At 52.4% G+C, this 19,702-nt stretch overlaps 1 protein-coding gene across 7 annotated transcripts in view; it reads left to right on the top strand.

Annotated features, from left to right (window-relative positions):
- The first annotated feature begins 10,159 nt into the window (after positions 1-10,159).
- Positions 10,160-19,702, top strand: part of CREBBP (CREB binding protein) — a 64,934-nt gene continuing 55,391 nt past the window's right edge. For 2 of the 7 annotated variants that reach the window (XM_015877261.2, XM_015877259.2), the window contains exons 1-2: positions 10,160-10,642; positions 18,317-19,029. In XM_015877261.2, the coding sequence (XP_015732747.1) occupies positions 10,558-10,642; positions 18,317-19,029 (798 nt within the window). In that variant the 5' untranslated portion in view covers positions 10,160-10,557. The remainder of the gene's footprint in view (positions 10,643-18,316; positions 19,030-19,702) is intronic. The other 5 variants (XM_015877263.2, XM_015877258.2, XM_015877264.2 and 2 more) reach the window with 4 other exon arrangements.

Raw genomic sequence — 19,702 nt, 5'->3', positions numbered from 1 at the left:
GTGTGAGCACAGCGGGGTCTGGCTGGTGCCACACAGGGTGTTGGGTCTGCCTTTGGGATGTGCAGTCGGTGAGTTGGGTGCTATAGAATGTTGGCATAGTGTGGTTGCTGGATGGCTTTCCCATTGCTGAAGCACAGCCTGAGGTTGGTGCAGGATGTGGGAGCCTGACTGGCTACCTGCGGTACCAGCAGTGTGAGTGAGGGCTGTGCTTGCTGTGACACTGCAGTGGAATGTGGAATTGCATAGGGAAAATGGAATCATAGCCATGTTTAGAAGCAGCCGTGTTGGCTGGTGGTCGTTTCTTTGCTGCATCTCCATATTCCCACACCTCGCAGCCCTGTGGCTCTCAGCAGCACCGTCCCCACCTGCAGCAATGGAGCCAGTCGGAGCTCCCCGTGTACATAGAGAACCACATCTTACCTCCGACTCGTTGCTGCCGATCTGTACTCAATTGTATATTAAACTGTTCTGCTGTATCGCAGGTCATTTCATGCCACCTTCCATGTAGAAAAGCCGAGATACCCACAATACATTTTGTCAACTTGAAGCTTGTTGGCTGTTTTGATTTTGCTTCAGCACCGCTGCCACTGCTGTGGTTTGCTGGAGGACTGTGCATTGCTTGGCCTGGAGGATTGGAGGCGTCCTCGGGATCCCATGGAGCCCCACTGCTCTGCTCCATCCTGGTGCTGCTGAGCACAGACCCCCATCTCTGTAACCACATCCCTGTTCCTACCTCTGTGCTGGGGCTGTGCTGGACCCTCCCCTCAGATCTTGGAGCATTGAGCCCACATTGCTGCCAGCTTTGACCTGGAGCCATAGAGGAGTGATGTCTGGCTCTCCTGTGAGTGCTGATGTGTTGCTCTTTCCTGTGCTTTCAGCCCTATTTCCCAAAGCTGTGGTAAGTAACAGAGCACACTCAGTACAACCACTGGGCAGCAGCGCTGTTCCACCAGAGCCTGTTTGTGTGCCCGGGTGTTCCTGGCTGTCATCCTGCTGCTGGGGCTGAGAGCTGCTCAGGTGCTGCCTGCTGGATTTCTGCTGCAGGTCGTGATGTTGCGGACTGCCAAGGGATGGTTTTGAATAAACCTGATGGCAGTATTGCAAATAAAGCTCCTCTTTTTGTTTTCTTTCCAGGTCTGCCTGGAATGGCTTTCCATGTTCTCCCAGCATTGCCCCATTTTTGGGTTTCCTCTTTCTCTGCTTTAAGTCACAGTGAAGGACACATAGGACACAAATGTTGTTAAGGATCTTGGCTGCTGTTGGCTTCTCCCCAGCCCATAAACCCGCAGCCCGACAGCCCAGGGGCTGGTGTCCATTTGTTGCAGGAGCTCCCCTCCCATCTCCGGGACCAGCTCTCCCCATGGAGCGTTGCTTTCCCCGCTCTGCCCCGTTTCATAACGCGTCGCTCTGGCCAAAGTCCCACCAGCTCTTTGTATTCAATGAAGGCTGCTCGGGGCCGCCCCACGTGCCGGGGGTCCGGCCAAGGATGCGCCCGGCCTGGGAACGCAACGGGCTTTTGTTCTCACTGGTTAATCATTGCTTGGCTTTCGGTAACGAAGTTCGGTCGCTTCGTGGCGTCGAGCAGCGATTCTCATTTCCCAGCTTCGCGGAGTTTATGGGAATTTAAGAGCTCGATGCAAATGACCTTCATTACCATGCTTAACTATCTGATAAGCCTCATTTCCATCTGTCCTGCATATGCTTTGCAATCGAGGCTGCCCGGCCCGGGGACGGCATCGCATCGCTGCACCGCGAGCACACGCGGCTGGAGAGCCGGAGCTGCTCCGCATAGCGCTGCCAGCACAGCTCCATCCCAGCCCTGCCAGCTCCCCATGGCAGAGACACGTTGTTCCCGCAGTGGTTCGGGTGTCACCCGTCCCGGATCCGCTGCCCGTTGTGCGTGCAGCCTCCCTGGGTCAGCGCCAGCGTCGCGATCGGGTTCCTGGCTGCCGCGGCTCCCTGCTCTCCTGCAGCACAGTTTAGGAACCGGCTGTTGAGGAACCGCTGAGAGCTGGAAAGCTGGAAAGTTTTGTATGTTAACAAGGGCTGATGGTGCGGCGTGCTCAGGGTGATGGGCACGGAGCAGCACGGAGATGTGGCTGCGGGGTGGGCAGAGCTGCCAGGTGGAAGGACCCACAGCCAAAGGTCCGTCCCTGTGGGTGGGTGGGCAGAAGCTCCGTGTGCGTTTCCCATCCCGCAGGAATGGGGCCGTTTTCTGGGACCGAGGCAGGCCGTGAGTTCAACCCTTCTGCAGGACCCAGCTGGGGGCAGCGGGGAGAGAGAGACTGCGGCTTTGGGGCCTGTTGGTGGGGTGGGAGTGGAGTCTGCAGGGCTCAGGGATGTGCAGAGCAAGGGGCGCTGATCTGTGGTTGGCAACACAGGCAGCGCGTAGAGCTTTACCGACACGGTGTGTGGTTACAGCTCTGTATCTTGTGTTAGAGCAGGACGTGTGCCACGGGGCTCCCAGCCTCTCCTGCAGAATGGATGAGTTTTGCCTTTTTTACCCGCAGCACTTTGGTTGATGGCTTTGTGTGCGTTGCTTTCCTTCCTCAGGGGGTGTTTTTGGAGCCCCTGTGCCACCTGCAGCAGGAAGGTAAAACAGCCCCGGGCTCAATTCCTAAAGCACTGGGGCAGGTGCTGCTGAGCTGAGGGACTGCAGCCCACAGATGGCAGCAGCTCAGGGCAGGGTGGCTCTGGGGACACGGGGACGTGGGGACACGGTGCCAGCAGCACCCGCATGTCCCGGCCTTTACCTCCCCCTAGTGCCGCCCCGGGGAGCAGAGCTGGGCACGGCCGGGGCCCCACAGCACCCTGCCAGGCACCCATCGGTGCTGGTGGCAGCAGCTACAACCCAAACCTGGCCAAGTAAGTGCCTGGCATTGCAGCTGATGGCAGCGAGGAGGCATTCAGCTGAGGGAGCTGAGCAGAGCTGTGCAGTGACAGCACCGATGCTTGGTCCAAAGGTTCCCAAAAAGTGAAGTTTTGAAGGTGAGAATGTGGCTTTGTCAGTGCTGTCCCCATGCAGCCGGCTGGAAGGAGGGCTCAGACCCACGCCCTGACCCCACTGGGTCTCTGTGTCTTTGTGGACAAGAACTTGAACCCATGCATGCACCAAATGGTCACCCCCAGCCCTGTGGATGTGACTGGTGCTGGCCTCGTATCACCATCCCATAGGGCAGACCCCAACCTCACCACCTGGTGCCCCCAGCAGGGCCAAAGCCTGCATGTCCCCAATGCTACTGGGGGGAAAGGAGCCCTGGGCAGCTTCCAGCAGGAACTGACCCAATGTAAGAGCCTGCTGCAGTCTTCTAGCTTTAGAAACAGCTTGGAATCAGAGGCTTCCTCTTATCTCCGTCTGCCTATGGGGAGCCACGCAACCAAAGGGTTAATTGCAATTAAACCCCGGTTTAGCAGCCGTTAATGCTCACCCCCCCGGCCAGGCAGCCCTGCCAAGCCCTGCGTGGGGTATTTATAGCACTGTGAACTTTGAGCATGTCCAGCGGGCAGGCAGAGCCCGGGCTGGGAACACGGGCAGAGCCTGGCTGGGCAGGAGGCTCTTGGTCCCAATGTCCCCAACCCTGGAGGTATTTCAGAGAGCTGTGGATGTGGTGCTCTGTAGGTCAGGTGGCTGGTTGGATTTGGTGATCCTGGTGGGTTTTTCCAACCCAGATGATTCTGTGCTTTCACGATTCTATGGTCTTCATCCCACGATTCCCATTGGAAACGTGCAGTGCTGTCTGCAGCCAACAGACAGGCCGTGAGCGTGATGGTTTGCATGGACACCAGCAGTGAGTGTTAAACTGGTCTTACTAAGAGCAAGGGAAAGGAGGGAGGCTGAGCAGTGACTCAAGATGGTGTCTACAATGAGCCTGGATGGATGGCTCTAAAAGGCTGCTGATCTGACCCTGTGGGTGCCTGCGAAAGGCCCCAGCCCTATGGCTGGTGTTCATCCCATGGCATAACAGGGATGGTGCTCTGGGGCCGTGCTGTGTGTCGTAACAACGCCGGCGGCTCAAAAGCAGCGATGAGCACAAGTGGGAGGGTGGGTGACGCTCATTCTATTGCCTACTGCCGTGTTTGTGGACCAGATTTTGTCACCATCTGTCATTTCTGTTTTCCCGTCGTTGCCAAAAGTTGTCGTTCTGAACGGAGGGCGGAGACGTTGTCAGAAGATAACAGGAGGTAATTTTAGGTCCTTTAGGGCTTGTGTGTTTCGTGCTGTGTGTCAGCAGCTCCGACGTGCATCAGCCTCATGAGCCTCGGATGGAGCCCAGGCAGTGGATGAACCAAAGCTGTTTTTAAAGCCATCGGATGCAGCCATCCCAATGTGTGAGATGCGCAGCTGTCGTCACAGGGAACACAACGATTCTTTGCAGCCATAAAGAAAAGCAGGAAAAATGAAACGTGTCCTCTGAAATGTGAAGGAAAAAACAAGCAGAGGATATGGGGAGAGCGGGCGTACAGCAACTGGAGAGCAGCTCTGACCATAACTGTGCTTCCAGGGCTGTGACCAGGAGCCACCAGCACACGTTTTAATTCAGTTTCTGGGTGCCTCACCAAGAGCTCATCTGTTGGTGTCAGCTGGAACGCAGGGAAATACAAAGCCAGGAGTGGGGCTTGATGCTCTGAGTGTGGGCAGCCAATGGTTTAAATTCATCACCAAAGGTAGAGAGGTGTCCCGGTGTTGCAGCGGGAGGTCACTGGTGTAGAAGGAGGAGATGGGACCTTTGCTCTAAAAGAAGCAGAGATTTGAAGCATTGATGATGAGGAGAATACCAAGGCCATGTCTTGAGGGCAGCCACTTTCAGACCTAGAGAGGAGGAGGATGAAGCTTCTTTCCTCCAAAAAGCCCAGGGTGTATCACCATCCCATAGGGCCGCTGGCTCCTGGTGCAGTCAGCAAAGAGCTGGGCCTCGAGGAGTTCCAGGTGTGTCCAATCAAGGGCACGAAATCCACACCAATTAAAATGCATCAGGACTAATGCACGGCGATGCGCGTGTGCATTAAAAGCACTTCCTGACCTTTACCGGGCTGGCGTTACCCCCTGGAGCACAACATTTTATTACTTTTGCCTTCTACATAATTTATCATAGAAAAACATTATTTTGGCTATAAAATTACTCGCCTTCATTTTAAGCCCAGCAATAGTATTTAACTTTCTGCTCCTTTCTGAAACTAATTTCCCCAGGCAAATGACACATTGTGCCGAGAGATTCCTTTAGCTTTAAATTTCCCTGCCATTAATGTCACAGGATGGGACATCGCCGCTCAGAAGGCGATCGTTTCTCCTGATAACCTTGAAAGCTACAGAGAACCTCATCCGAGATGCTCTCACACAGGTTTTCCAATGGAAATTACCCAGGATTTTCCAGTGCTGGTTATCACACCGCTGCAGTTGGCTTTGCTGCCCCGCTCCGATCCCATTAACCTGAGCTATAAGCAATAATGGCAATTATTTCTGTGTTTGTCTGAGCCCGTTCCTCACACACTGTGCAGATCCACAGCCAAAGGTGATTTCTGCTGAAAGCCTCAGTCTGTGTTTGGGAGAAGTGAAGGGCTGAGTGGGCAGAGCGGGGTTGGGTTTGGCCCTGCCATACATGGGGGGAACCTGGGTGGTGGTCAGGTCAGAGGGAAATAAGCTGCTTTTTTGGGGGTCTAAAACAGGGAAAGAAGCTTTGTGCTGGAGGAAGAGCAGGCTGGGGGAACAAACAGGTGGTTAATGTATTCACCTTGTCGACCCAGCTCCATGGGTTCCGTGCCTTGATGAATATTGAAGGATTTTATACAAATTGGAACTGGTTCAGCAGGACAGTTTTGCAGAGCGCCAGCCCAGGAAGGCTTCCTGGTCCTGGGGGGCCCTTCCCTCTGTGACAGGAGAGCAGCCAGGCCCTGCTCGGAGGGCTGAGGCTCCATGGAGTTCTGCACACAGGTGACTGGTGGGATGGTGGTGAGAACAAGGGCTCAGGTGGAGTTTTCATGGGACCATCCCATATTTTTTGCAGCAGAAAAGAAGGGTTGTCAGCTAGAACACAAGGAGGGCAAGACTCTTCAGCAGGGCCTGCTGTGATAGAAGGGGGAATGGTTTCAACCTAAAAGAGAGGAGATTTATGATGGATATAAGGAAGAAGATCTCTACAATACGGGTGGTGAAGCACTGGCACAGGTTGCCCAGAGAGGTGGTGGGTCGAGGCATCAGCTGTGGTGGGAAAGGTGGAGTCCTTGTGGCAGAGAGAAGGGAAGAAAAACCTTCTGAAATCATCCATCTTGAATGGCCAAGTGCACCTGAGGGCCCCTGGGCTTCAATGTGCTCAAGGAAGGGATCCATCGCTGTTATCAGCAGGGAAAAAAAGGGTTCCATGTCGTTATTTTGGCCCGTGTGGCTTCAGCCACACATAAACCACTAATAGCAACTGCAAAGAGGAAGCTGGCAGACACGGAACTTGCTGAGATTACACAGATGACTGCGTTAAGGGCAGAAATATGATTTTCAGATGGGTTGGGAAGCTGGGCGAGAGCTGGTGGCAGGCAAACAAAGCTGTAGTGCGGCAGAGCCCAAAGACAGCTACTTTTCATTGCACATTGACTTAAAAGTGATTTATTTTGTCAAAAAGCAAATGGACTATTGTCTCTCAGACAGCGCAAACCAGGATTTCTGAGAGCAGCGACCCAGAATAAGAACCTAAAGACAGATTTATATGCATTTTTCATAACAGTTTGTTAGGCACGGCCAAATTACAGGCCAGCGGCAGCAGAAGGGCTTCACGTTTGTGATGTGAGAAGAAAGGACCACTCCTAGGGAGGGACTTGTTTGTGTTGGTGACAGAAGACTGAGCGACATCCTGAGCTGTTGTTTGCACTCCTGTGAGGTCTGCACTTGTTAAACGGATGGTTCCTCTGCGCTGGAATCACACCAGGGCTCTTGGCAGGTGATGGGCAGAACTCTGAGCAGCTCACAGCAATGCCCGGGTTTACATCCCATCCCCACATGACTCTATTAAACACTTTGAATTGATTGTATTGCTTTGAAATGTATTTATATGCCTACAGCCAAGGGTAGCGTCTGGCTGATACTTAACAGCATGATATTACTGGATGGCACCTTGGAAGCAGGGCTTGCAACCTGCAGATATTTTCTTCTACAGAAGATGAAGGAAGCAGATTTTGGGATGTGAATTCCTTGGGCAGAGCCTGACGGAGGGTTTGCAGTGCAAACATCAGAGCCAGAAAGAAGTTCCATCGCATGGAGCTGCTCCACAGTTGGTGGTGTCTATGCAGGTAGATGTGCTTGGGGAAGACGGGCAGCACCTCCTTCAGCAGCTGGGAGGAGGGGAGATGGGGGATGCTGGGCTTTCTGTGTGTTGGGACAGATCCATTGGGCAGCAAACACAGCAGGTAAGGCAACAGAATGCTGAGATGTAACACTGCCAGGAATAACGGGCTGTTTCATTCTGAGAACTGTCCTGATACCACAGCAATTACAAGTTACAGAGCTGAGCTCCTCAGCAGTTACTCAGACACTGTTAATTGTTTGGCTCTAAGGATCTCGGGTCACCTGCTGTAGCAGTGATACTTCCCTATTTTGGCTATGGGCAGGAAGATGGGATCGCAGGCACTGTGTCTTCAAGCAGCTTAGTTTTGGAGACGGGAAGTCTGGAAATGGGCTGCAGCAGCGCAGAGTTTATTATGCAGTTTCTCTTGGAACTAGTCCCTGAATAAAGGGGATATCCATGAAGCACCTGCTCCCAAACACCACCTGTGAAGTCCTCAGGAATCCGTGCTTCATTCTCAGCTGTAGGAGCAGGGAGCAGGGAGCCACAACTGGTAGGACTGGGTGTGAGTTTGCAGTGTCAGGGCTCATCCGTGTGCTCCGAAGAACCTTTCTTCCCCTGAGTCCTCCTATACTATTTGGGCAGCCTGCTGGGCAAGTAATCATAGCCCTATTTCTAGGGGTAGCTGTGGTTAAGGGTCAAGGCCTTTCATGTACGCCATGCTATTGTGATCCCATGGCAGGAGGCAGTTGGGGCCACCCTAAGCAGACCTGAACACAGCAGCAATAGGATCGTCTCCCTCCTCTGCTGCCCTGGGATATGGGATTCCCTCCCTCCAAAGCACCTCCTTACGCTCCCCAGGACTCTCAGCCTGGCAGGCACATTGATACACAAGCTGTGCTTATAGTTGTGGTGGTGGTAGTGATGGTGGTGCCCCTTTGCAGCAGCTGGACATCCAGATCTATAGTACTGGTACAACACCAGCATGTAGCCCATAGCCAGGCAGCACAAACACCTTCCTGCAGGTAAGCTGGGTGTCCACACACATCTGTCCCCACTAAGTCCCCATCCTGACTTTATGCATGGACAGGCACCATGTAAATAAATACGGAATTTGCAAGTAAATGTAATGAAACGCATGGAAATACAGAAGTAAATGTGATGAATAGGAGCTGAGCCGTAAACAAAAAGGTATCATTATAGATCTCCTTTAAACCAATGCAGAGGTGTTGATTGATCTGGCCCAGCTCATGGATTTCATCAGCATCCTCAGCGCTGTATCCGTGCCCTCCTTCATTCTGTCCTCCACTGCTGTGTGGTCTTTGGGGACACGTCGATATATTGATGCTGAAAACAGCCCCGAGCATCTAGTTTGGGTACGAGGCGCTGTGCTGCCTTGGCATGGCACGTCACCGGGGCTTATAGGACCTGCTTCTCAGGTTGGGAACCAGTATGGAAATGCGCTGAAGCACATGAGCTCTGGTCCTACAAACCTGTTTTGTCCAGGGATGTCTGTCTAGACAGAATGCAGGTGTTTCTGAAGCCAGGAGCCTCCTGGCGCCGTGGCTGCGGTGCCTGAGAGCAGCCCTTGTGTATGGCTGTGATGGCAGAGGGCTGAGCACCTTGGATCTGCAGGAAGGAACCCCTGTGTATGGCCATGGCCTTGTGCAGGGTCTCAGTGCAGGGTGCTGAGTGCAGGCCTGGGGTCACCACCTGGAGTGGGTGCTCTGACAGAGAACCAGGGGCTGCCCCAGGGGGTCACAGATCAGTGGGAGGCACAGGGGGAGGATGGGTTGAAGATAAGCCAAGGGGAGCCGGGCACTGCAGGGGGACAACGAGATGTGCAGCACGTGGGGCTGAGCTGACGGTATGAGGGACTGAGGGGGGAGAACGGAGGGACTGCGGGAACGGGACTGACGGACACAGCCAGGGGCGGCAGCGGCGGAGCCGAACGACACCGGGTCACAGCGAGGGACGCCGAGAGGAGCCCATAGGAACAGAGGGGAGCCCATAGGAGCCCATAGGAACAGAGGGGAGCCCATAGGAGCCCATAGGAACAGAGGGGAGCCCATAGGAACCCATAGGAACCCATAGGACCCCATAGGAACCCATAGGAACCCATAGGAGCCCATAGGAACCCATAGGAGCCCATAGGAGCCCATAGGAGCCCATAGGAGCCCATAGGAGCCCATAGGAGCCCATAGGAACCCATAGGAGCCGGGAGGAGCCCATAGGAGCCCATAGGAACCCATAGGAGCCCATAGGAGCCCATAGGAGCCCATAGGAACCGAGGCCGTGGGCCCCGCGGACGCGGCGGATCAAGTGAGGACGATCTCGGCTCTTTCCGGCTCCGCTCGCTCCTTTCCGGCGGGGGCGGGGGGCGGTCCCGGTACGCGGTGACGCAGCGCGCAGTGCCCGCCCCGTTCCCGCCCCCACGGGCTCTGGAAAAGAGAAGAGAAAAAAAAACTTTTTTTTTTAATTGAGGAATCAACAGCCGCCATCTTGTCGCGGAGCCGGAGCGCGGCGCGAGCGGAGCGGGGCCGGGCCGGGCCGGGCCGGGGCAGCGGGGTCCGCCCGCGGGGACACGGGGCAGCCGCGCGGAGCGCCGCCAACGGGCAGCGGGGCTCGGGGCGGCGGGGCAGCGCCGGCCGGGGCCGAACGGGCGCCGCCAGCGGGACCGGGAGCGGCGGCGGCGGGCTCATTGTTTTGGGGCGTTTTTTGTGGTTTTTGGGTTTTTTTGGTTTTTTTTTGTTTTTTTTTCCTGATTTTTTTTTTAATTTTTTTTTTTAATTTTTTTTTCCCCCCTGCCCTCCTTCCCCCACCCCTCTCTCTCTCACCCCCCTCCACCCCCGCCCTCCTCGGCCTCGGTTCGCCCCGCTGGGGTGAGGGGCGGCGGGCGGGGGCCGAGGCCGAGCGTTCCCCCGCACCCCCCCCCCTCCAACCCCCCGGCGCGGAGGGGAGGGGACGGAGCTCGGAGCGGCGGAGCCGGGGGGGCCGGCTATGCTCCCCGAGTGAGCGCCGGACCCGCCATCCGGGCACCGCGGCGGCAGGGCGGGGGAGCGGCCGGGAGGAGCCGGCAGGGAGGGGGCGCTTGGGCTCTTCCCCCCAGCCCGCCCCGAGCCCTCCTCCCTGCGGCCTGCTGCGGCGGCGGCCCCGGCCATGGGGGAGCGGAGGGGGCCGCCGCCGGCCGGGCACTGAGCGGCGCTGTTGTTCGGTTTCCTCCTCCTTCCCTTCTCGCCGAGCTCCGGGAGCGCCCGAGCGCCTCGGACGGGCCGCGAGCGGTTAAAGCATGGCGGAGAACTTACTGGACGGGCCGCCCAACCCCAAGCGAGCCAAGCTCAACTCGCCGGGCTTCTCCGCCAGCGATAGCACAGGTGAGGCCGCGGGGCGAGGACGGCGGCGAAGGGGGGGGGTGCGGGCGGGGCCGGGTGCGGGCGGGACCGGGGAGCGCTGGGCACCGAGCGGCGGGGCCGGGTTGAGGCCTGAACCGCGATCGTGAGGCCGGGCCGGAGCTTGGGAGGACGATCCGTGCCGGCTGTACGACACCGAGGCGTCTCCGGGCCCGGCCTGCATTACACATTACACCTCCCAGCCGCGCGGTGCTGCGTAGCCGGAAAGTTTAGTGCAGGCCTCCGGGTCGCGTTGCGTGCGAAAGTTTGGCGTCAGCGCCGTGGAACAGCGAGAAGCGCTTCGGTAACGCGGTGCTTGTCCGTCACTAGCGGGGATAAGGAGGAGAGGAACAGAGGAACAGAGGAACCCCGGGCAGCGAGCACACTCGGGTTGGAAAGAAGTGTTTTCTCGTCGCCCGCTCGTAGCCGTGATTATTTCATGGGGTTTCCCTTTGTCTCGTGGTGCTGGCGCTGTCGATGGGACTCGTACAGCCCGGTGCTTTATGGCTGTGTCGGTACTCGGGACTTGCCCGCTGTGTGTAATGGTGGATCCCAACTCCGACACGGGGTGGGTGTTTTGCACCCGAGCGGTTTAACTCCGCTCTGGCTGTTGTCATCTGTGCCAGCACAGCGTCATGTTGGACATTGGTTCCTCTGCTCCCCCGAGGCACCGACCCCGCTCACAGCACCTTGCTGTACCGCTGCCATCTACGTGTGTCCGAGGAGTTTGACACCAACATGTGCACGAGGTGCAGGAGCAGAGCACATAACACACCGGGCTGGTTTGATGTAGCAGTCTGTAGCGTTATGGTCATCCCCCCCATGCTTTTTCTCTTCCATTTCATACTTAGAGTGATAGCTGTGTATGCACCTGGGGTTTTATGATGTTGGTTCTTTTCTCTTTTTCTTTAAACACCTTGAAATTAACACCACAACTGAACGTGCTGCCTCGGCCGGTGGCTGTAGAGCTGCTGGAGCTGCTGGGCCAACGCCAGAAATAAGGAAATAAAGCAGCATTCGGGGTCAGCCCCGCTGGACCGTGAAGATCTGTGAGATAACTCCCAGCTCTCTGGTGCAGGTTATTCACTTTCTGTTCCATCCAGGTGTTCCTGGAAGTCACGACTCCAGTCCAGCCCTGCTGGTTATATCCACAGCAATGCACCGCGTTCAGATCTTGTGCCTGTAACTTCACATGCAGCAATTCCCCTCTTGTTGGGGTCTGCTTGCAGTGGAGGTTCTGCTCTCTGCCGTTACCTGCTCACAGAACAACACGTGCAGCAGCTGTGCTGTGTTATTGCAGCGCTGTCTGAGAACGCGGGATTGGAAAGATCCCGCAGTTGGTCCTTCTGCAATGAGAAAACATGTGGGACGACTTAGAAATCCGACACTTCCATCCTAATTTGGTTTACACTCTCAAGAATTTTTGCTTTGTAAATCCCCCCTTTTTAACATATGTTCTGTTTTCCATCTGTCTTCTCAGATGTCTGAGATGCAGAGAGAACCTAATGCTTGTATTTGGAACGCTGGCTTCAATAGGGATGTCTCAACAAATACTATTGCGTAGAGTCGGGGTGTGAATCAGAAGGGATCTGCAACTTTATTATCAGTGCTAAATCAGCCACTGAGAGCTCGGAATCTCAATCTTTAACCCGGACACACACGCTCTTCAAAATCTTCACTGAGAAGTGAAGTCTTAACCATTATTTGGGTAGGTCTGTTGCCATTGATTTGCATCTGTGTTCATATCCACGTACGTAATTGCTTCTCTGAGGGTATCCCTGCAGCTGTGGGAGCTCGCTGGGAATGTTGTGCTGTCCATAGGAACTCCAATGTCACACCATTGCAGGCTGCAGCCCTGCCTGTGTGCTGTCCCTATTGCCCTGTCCCTATGTGATGGGTGCTGCAGTGGGTGTTGCCGTGCAGGTGACCTGACTTTTGTGTCGTAGTTTTATCTAATGGGGCAAAGAAAGCTGGAAATCTCACATGTCCATCTGTGCTGTGGTGGCTGCAATGCTGTTTCCTAAGTTTCACGGACTCCTTAAGGAAGGTGTTAATGAGAGGGATTCAGAACAGCCTCTGCTCGCTGCAATCAGTGCTTTGCAGTGAGGCAGATTGGAGCAGATGCCGGTTGTGTTCAGTCGCTTGTAGTTGGAAGCTTTAAGAGTCAGATGTATTCTAGAAAGAAAAGTTTCACGTGGCTGCGTGCTGTTGGTTCCTTCTGTGCATTTGGTGTGTTTTGTGATGTGTGCTTTGTGCCTCATTGCAATTGCTGTCAGGCTGCTCTCCCTCATCGTTTGGTCCCAGAAGTAGGCAGGGAAAAAGGGCATGAAAGGAAACATCACTGCTGCAGATCATGAAGGAGATGCAAAAGTTGCTTTTTTACTATATTTTTGCCCAGCTTTTAATTCTTTTTGTTTCTTAACTCCACTTGTAAGTGCACGTTAATCCTCGCTGTTCTGTTCCTGGTAGATAGACCTGCTGTGTGACAGCCCTGCACACAGGTGAGCGCTTCCATGCGCTGATAGAAGGCCGGAGCTCTCCCTGCCGGTGCCATCACTCACACTGAGGAGGATGGAGCCATTTAAAATGTGCAGCACCTCATGTCGACCCGTGTCTTTGATAAGCAGCCGGTAGGCAGGGAATGGCACAGCCACTGTCGAGATAACGTGCATCATGGGGAGCTGTCGTGCTGTGCAGTGAGGGGGGCACAGCAGTGGATCCGTCATGGTGTGGGATGGCTGAGGGCATCCCCAATGCTGACGGTGTTTTGTGCTGCTTTAAGCAAGTGCCTGCTGCTTATGACTGCCTTCTCACGTGATTTTGCTTTAAATGGTCACCTCAAACTTCAACATCTTCTCAGCTGTTAAATAGGATGCCGGGAAAGATGCACGCGTTTGTGGTAGGATGAAAAAGCGAGACCTCAATTCCATTAATATGCTTTGAGAACCCTAAAATATTGAATCTTCACCAGGGTGATTTTCTGAAAGCAAAGCCAGCTCCTGCAGCTCCTGCCTGCAGCTCAGCTCCTGCAGCAAGGCAGCTCGATGAGCCGGGCTGTGCTGCGCAGCCTGAGAGCTGCGTGTGCTGCCATGGCTCACGTGCTGCTGTTGGTGCTACTGGGGAGGATTTGAAGCTGCTGGTGAGAGCTGCCATAGCGGCACTGTCAAAACAGTGGAGACGCCTTGGGAAGCAATTAAGAGGAGGAACAGTTACAGAGAGGCTGTGCAGGACTGGAGGGAAGCACAGTGGATCCATCGTTTCCCATCCGATGCTTCCAGAACGGCCCACGATGTGTTTCTCCTGCCACGCAGCTTTTGTGGTTTCATTTTTCTTTTCTGTGTGTTCTTTTTCTCCTCTGTTGTCCGGGAAGAGATAAAGCACCCACTGACCTCAATGTGCTTCTTTGTATTTTCTTCTGTATGTTAATTCTGGTACCAGGGACATTTAATGTGCTCTCACGTATTACTTTGTGTTAATTGCGGAACATTCGAGTGATTGATGACCTTTTTTTTCCCCACATAAAAGCAGATCTGACAGAAGCCAGCGTTGTGTTTTTGGGGACCTTTAACACATTGTATCTTCATTGTGAACAGGAAAAGATGACGACGATTTGAACAAGTACAACCAAAGACAGACTTGGGTTTCTGACTCAGTGATACACAGCTCGCAGGTGGGAAGAGGCAAGGAATTGAACTCAGTTATCAACTTCTACTGTTGTCTTTTTCAGGGCAGAGCAGAACGTCCCATGTCAGGCAGCTGTTTGGTGCTGCTCACATTGGATGTGGGTTAGGGGATGCAGCCACGTGCATTTTGTCCTGTCCCAAGGAGTCAGGCTGGCGTCACCCTGCTGTCAGGAGCAGTTCCGAAGCTGAGTGCTGGTGGAGGAGCCATAGAGGCTTAGCAGAGGGCAGATTATTTCTCATTACCTTCTTGATTTGTTCCCTTAGTGTAATGAGCCTCAGGTTGAAAAGTCACTTAGTTGCTGAAGTCTTACAAAAACAGATGGAGAGACTTCTCTAGGAGTTTGAAACTACATTGTTCTTGCAATGAGCTGGATTCTAAGCTGGTAGTTGAACAGATCAAGAAGATCCCTTCTTGATCTGTTTTGTGTGTCCCAATAACCAATTTAACTGATTTTTAGGAGCTTTCCTCTGCTTTGCTGCTTGTTTGCACCCTATGTAACAGCTCTGCTGGCATGGAAGGAACAGAATGGTGAGAATACAGCCTGTCTGCTGGGACATGCAGTGTAGCTTGAGCAGCAGCCCCGTGCATGGGAGGATGCCCTGTCACGTTGCAAGCAAAACTTATGCCATGAAGCTGATACTGAGCTGGGCACCTGCTTTAACATCTTAAACATACCACACAGAGAACAGGGAAGGGGATACTTCAGGATGTGCCACATCTCCAGGCAGAGCTGAGGGGACAGTGGTGACACTGAAATGAACTCAGGGGCTGTGTGTTGTAGGAAAGAATGTGGTAACTGTTGCAAGTAGTTCATGGATGACAGTGTTGTACCTGTGAATGTGAGCGGCTGCTTCTGAAAACGTCTGGGAGGAAACTTACTTTATTTTTGTAGTGGTTGCTGAAAGTGCTGTCTAGGAAAGCAAAACAACATTGCAGCCCATGAAACTGAAATCAGGAGAGAGAGTGTCTCAAGCGTGTTATCTCCTGTGTGCAAATGGATGCTCAAAGAGCAGCGAGTCCTCAGTTTGGAAAAGGAAAGTGGTAGAGTTTGAACTGCTCAGTGCTTCTCCTCCCCTCCTGAAGGCTGTGGGTTTGGTTCTGTGTTGGGGGAAACCTTCTGCCTTTGTGTTGGAGGTTGGTTCCCGTTTGGCTGCTGCAGAAATGGGTCGTGTAATGTTTGTGTGCATAGATACGTGTGTCTGTAACTGCCGAGTTGGTCTCTTGTCTTCACAGATTTGTGGACATGCTTAAGTAGACTTTTGTTTTCTGTTGTATAACTGCTGTAAAATGCACCTCGTGTTGATGTAGCGCATGCAGTTCTGGCTGCAGTTTAAAAGCAGAACGCTTAATCCCTGCCTGAGCATCCGAACACAGTGAGTTTTTGCACTGCTGCCATACAAAGCTGTTTACCTGCTCTGTGTTTTCCTGCTGGCATTGCAGTCAACTTTCCGTGCCTGACATGAACGTACGAAGCTCTTACAGGAGCTGAGGAGGGGCAGAATGTGTCGGCTTTTAAGAGGCGGTATTCCCAAATGCTTTCTTCACTCTTCTCATAAGCTGCAAAAACATTCCCAGCCCTTGGCTCTGACTGCATGGTGAGCCATCCAGGCAGAGAAATGAAAAAAATAGGATGCTGGAGAGCAGTGTTCAGTTTGGAAACGGGACTGGAAAATAACTTCCTTTTTTTTTTGAGCTATACCGATGTCTTACATCTTGTTCTTGTCTCCCCCAGCCATGCGCACTCACATGAACTACCTTTTGTTCCTGAAGCAGGAGCAGTTTTACTGCGGCAGAGTGTAGGAATGCTGCGGTGGGGTTTACACAGGCTGCCTGGAGAAATGAGACTCAAGATGCCCAACTTGCCTGGATCCTCAGTGCTGTGTCCTCATCCATGGAGCTGCTCTGCAGGGACAGCCCAGCCAGAGCCACTGGGAGTGGGCACCGGGGGGCTTGGGGACACAGCTGTGGGGGAGAGGTTGACATTTGTTTTGGCTTGTAAGAAGAAAGGTGGATAAAATACGCTGCAAGAGGCACAGACTGCGGTGTAAATAGTGTCACAGAGCTGTATGTGAAAGAGAAGGAGAGGTGGTGAAGCGATCACCAAGAGATGGAGTGCTCCAGGAGCTCCTGCAAAAGGCAAGAGGAAAGGGAGAACTGATGGAGCAAAGGGTTAATTCCATAAGAAAGGGAGGACGAATACTTCAGTGCACAAAATTGGCTTCAGAAAATGTTGGCTTGCTGCTTCCCTGCTTAGAAGGGAGCAGGAGGGACGGCATCGTGTCAGCTTCGGCACAAGGGCAGTCCTGTAAAGGACATGCTGCTCAGTAGAGATGGGAGTTGGACCTGTGTGTACATTGGCTGTGATGGTTGATGTCGCTGTGTGCTCATTCTGCAGCTCAGCTAAAAACTTGTTCTTTTTTCACAAGCTGGGAATTTGAGCACTTATGGCATGCACTGTGTTTCAATGGACTGAAAGTTATTAGTAGGGCTTCCTGGCCTCTTGATACAGGTTAAATGTGCTGCGAGTTTTGCTGTTTCGGTTTCTCAATGCATGTGACGTGTTCTTAGGGCAGTTCTGCAGCCTAAGCCATGCACTGGTTGCTCGTGGCGGAGCATTGAGTTGAACTTTAAGATCATACAGCATTAGGGAGTCCCTATCTTTAGAAAATAACTCCTGTTTAACCTGGGAATGTTTTGGTTTAGTTCTGTTGCGACAGACTAGGATTGCTCAGGGCTGGCTTTGGAGGGGTGCCGTGAAGTCTTTGTGCAGTGCTGTTAGATGATAGTAATGAGTGGTTGTTTTAGAACATGTCCTCAGATTGGGAAGCTTTGCAGAGACTGTGATGAGCTGGGTCGCCTGCTTGTGCGTTTCCTTCATTAATGTGGATGGATACACTTCTTACGTCTACACATGTGTAATAAGGACCTACTTAGCAATCAGATAACTTCATATTTTAGCTGTGAGCTGAAATAACATGGTTACACAGGCACTGCTGACAACGTGCAGTAAAACACTTTGGTGAACTTGAGCTGCTTGTTTTAAACAAACTAAAGCAACTTGAGTTGTGTGGTGTTTGTTTGGGTATTTTCATGACTTTGGGTGTTGCCGCATGGCAGAGCAGCTCCTTCAAGGGCTGTAATGAAGACCTGATTGATTTATTTTGCCCATCTGTAGCATATGTGGATTACCTCTGTCAATACGGGATATGGTAAATGAGGGATGGGCACTTAGAGAGCAATTTGCCTGATTTGAGCTGTTGAGGGTATGAGAAGTGAGGCATTGTGAGAGGAACATGCTGAGCGTGTCATTCAGGAGCCTTGGAGATGTATTGTATCGTGGTTTATACAAACAAACAGAAAGAACTCAGAAACTGATATCAAACACATCGACGTGTGAGACTGGGATCAACACTTCCAAGAAGCAGCAGTTCCCTTTGGTGAAGCTTTGAGGCCTTGCTGGAAGGTCGTATGCAAACCCAAGTGGCAGCGTTGTGGTAGGATTTGGGGGTGAAATGCAGTGGCCTGGGATTACTGAGGAGGCCAGAGAACGTGATGTAATATCTGTTTGGAGAGAATAAGTCAATCAGAAAACCTCCCTTGATACTTCTGTATTGTTCTTTCGGCTTAAGCACGAGAAACTTGGGACTTGGGTTAGATGCCGCTATTTGTGCCACCTCGGTTTCTTAAGCGTGGTAAAATGTTTTGCCAAGTTGTGCAATAAAGCTGATACTTAATGACTCACGTTGTACCCTTTATTTCTGTACGTAAGTAGTAAGTATTAATGACTGCTTTCTGAAGGGCTCTGCACTTCCTGTCATGGGGAGACTCACTCACTTGCTGACACCATTGATTGTCTTGGGTGAAGATATGCCTTAATGCACGACTGTTTCAGACTAGTGCAAAGTACTGGAGACGAGTGTTTTAGTCACTTACTTGTTATGTTTTCCTTACTTGTGTTTCTGTTTTAACTTGCAGATTTTGGATCTTTGTTTGACTTGGAAAACGATCTTCCTGATGAGCTGATCCCCAATGGCGAGTTGGGCCTTTTAAATAGCAGTGGGAACCTCGTTCCAGATGCAGCTTCCAAACACAAACAACTTTCTGAACTTCTAAGGGGAGGCAGCGGCTCTTCCTTAAACCCAGGAATTGGAAATGTGAACTCAAATAGCCCTGTCCAGCAGGGAGTCGGGAGTCAAGTGCAAGGGCAGCCGAACAGTGCGAGTATCGGTAATCTGGGTGCTATGGGTAAGAGCCCATTAAACCAGGGCGACTCTTCTGCTTCAGGCCTGGCAAAGCAAGTTGCCAGCACCTCTGGACCTACCACACCTGCATCACAAACACTGAACTCTCAAGCACAAAAACAAGTGGGGATGGTGACGAGCAGCCCTGCAACATCACAGACTGGACCTGGAATATGTATGAATACTAATTTCAGTCAGACACACCAGAGCCTTCTCAACAGTAATTCTGGTCACAGTTTAATGAATCAGCCTCAGCAAGGACAAGGGCAGGTAATGAATGGATCTCTTGGGGCAGCTGGAAGAGGAAGGGGAGCAGGAATGCAATATTCTGCCCCTGCCATGCAGGGGAATGCAGGCAGTGTGCTGGCAGAGACTTTAACCCAAGTATCTCCACAGATGGCTGGTCACACCGGGCTGAACACAGCACAGACAGGAGCAATTACAAAAGTATGTACATATAATTTAATGTATTCTGTGTATTGCACTTGCCTTTTTTCCACTCGTGTGTTTTAAAAAATGAATAGACCAATTTTGAGGAGCAGAACTAAATAATGTGCTTTCCTGAGTCTGTAGTTACCATTTTCAGGCACTGGTGGTATGAGATATTGAAGCTGGTTTGTCATGAGATCACAAATGGCAGCACTCGTGTAAAAACACATCCTGAGGGTTAAATGTTGGATTTTATCTTAGCAATGTGAATTAGGAAAGAACAGCTTAATCTTGACCAAAAAAAAGGTGGACAAATAATTATTACTGTGCAGAATCTCATTGTATCTGCCAGACAGCAGTGTGTTCTAAAGCAGTGTGAGATCTTGGAGAAGTCTGAAAAGGGAGAGGAGTAACATCTCTCCCTCTTGTAGCATGTAGTGAAATTTGATGTGGGTTGCCAAGATAATCTGAAGTCTGCAAAAGGGAAGGCCACCTTAGTGGCCTATGCAGATTGGGGCAGGGAGTATACATATACCTGTGGAACCTTTTACCTGTGTCTTAGGGCATTGCTGTGGTCCCTGATTGAAGCAGTCATTGCTTTTTAGTTCTTATATTCACTGGTGTAAGCTCAGAGATGTGATTAGAGGAGGAGAGTGCTGTTCCTTCTGTCTCAGCTGGGATAGCAGCGGGC

Source organism: Coturnix japonica, chromosome 14, assembly GCF_001577835.2.
Source record: "Coturnix japonica isolate 7356 chromosome 14, Coturnix japonica 2.1, whole genome shotgun sequence".
Classification (NCBI taxonomy): Eukaryota; Metazoa; Chordata; class Aves; order Galliformes; family Phasianidae; genus Coturnix; species Coturnix japonica.
This window is presented reverse-complemented; position numbering and strand designations above follow the sequence as displayed.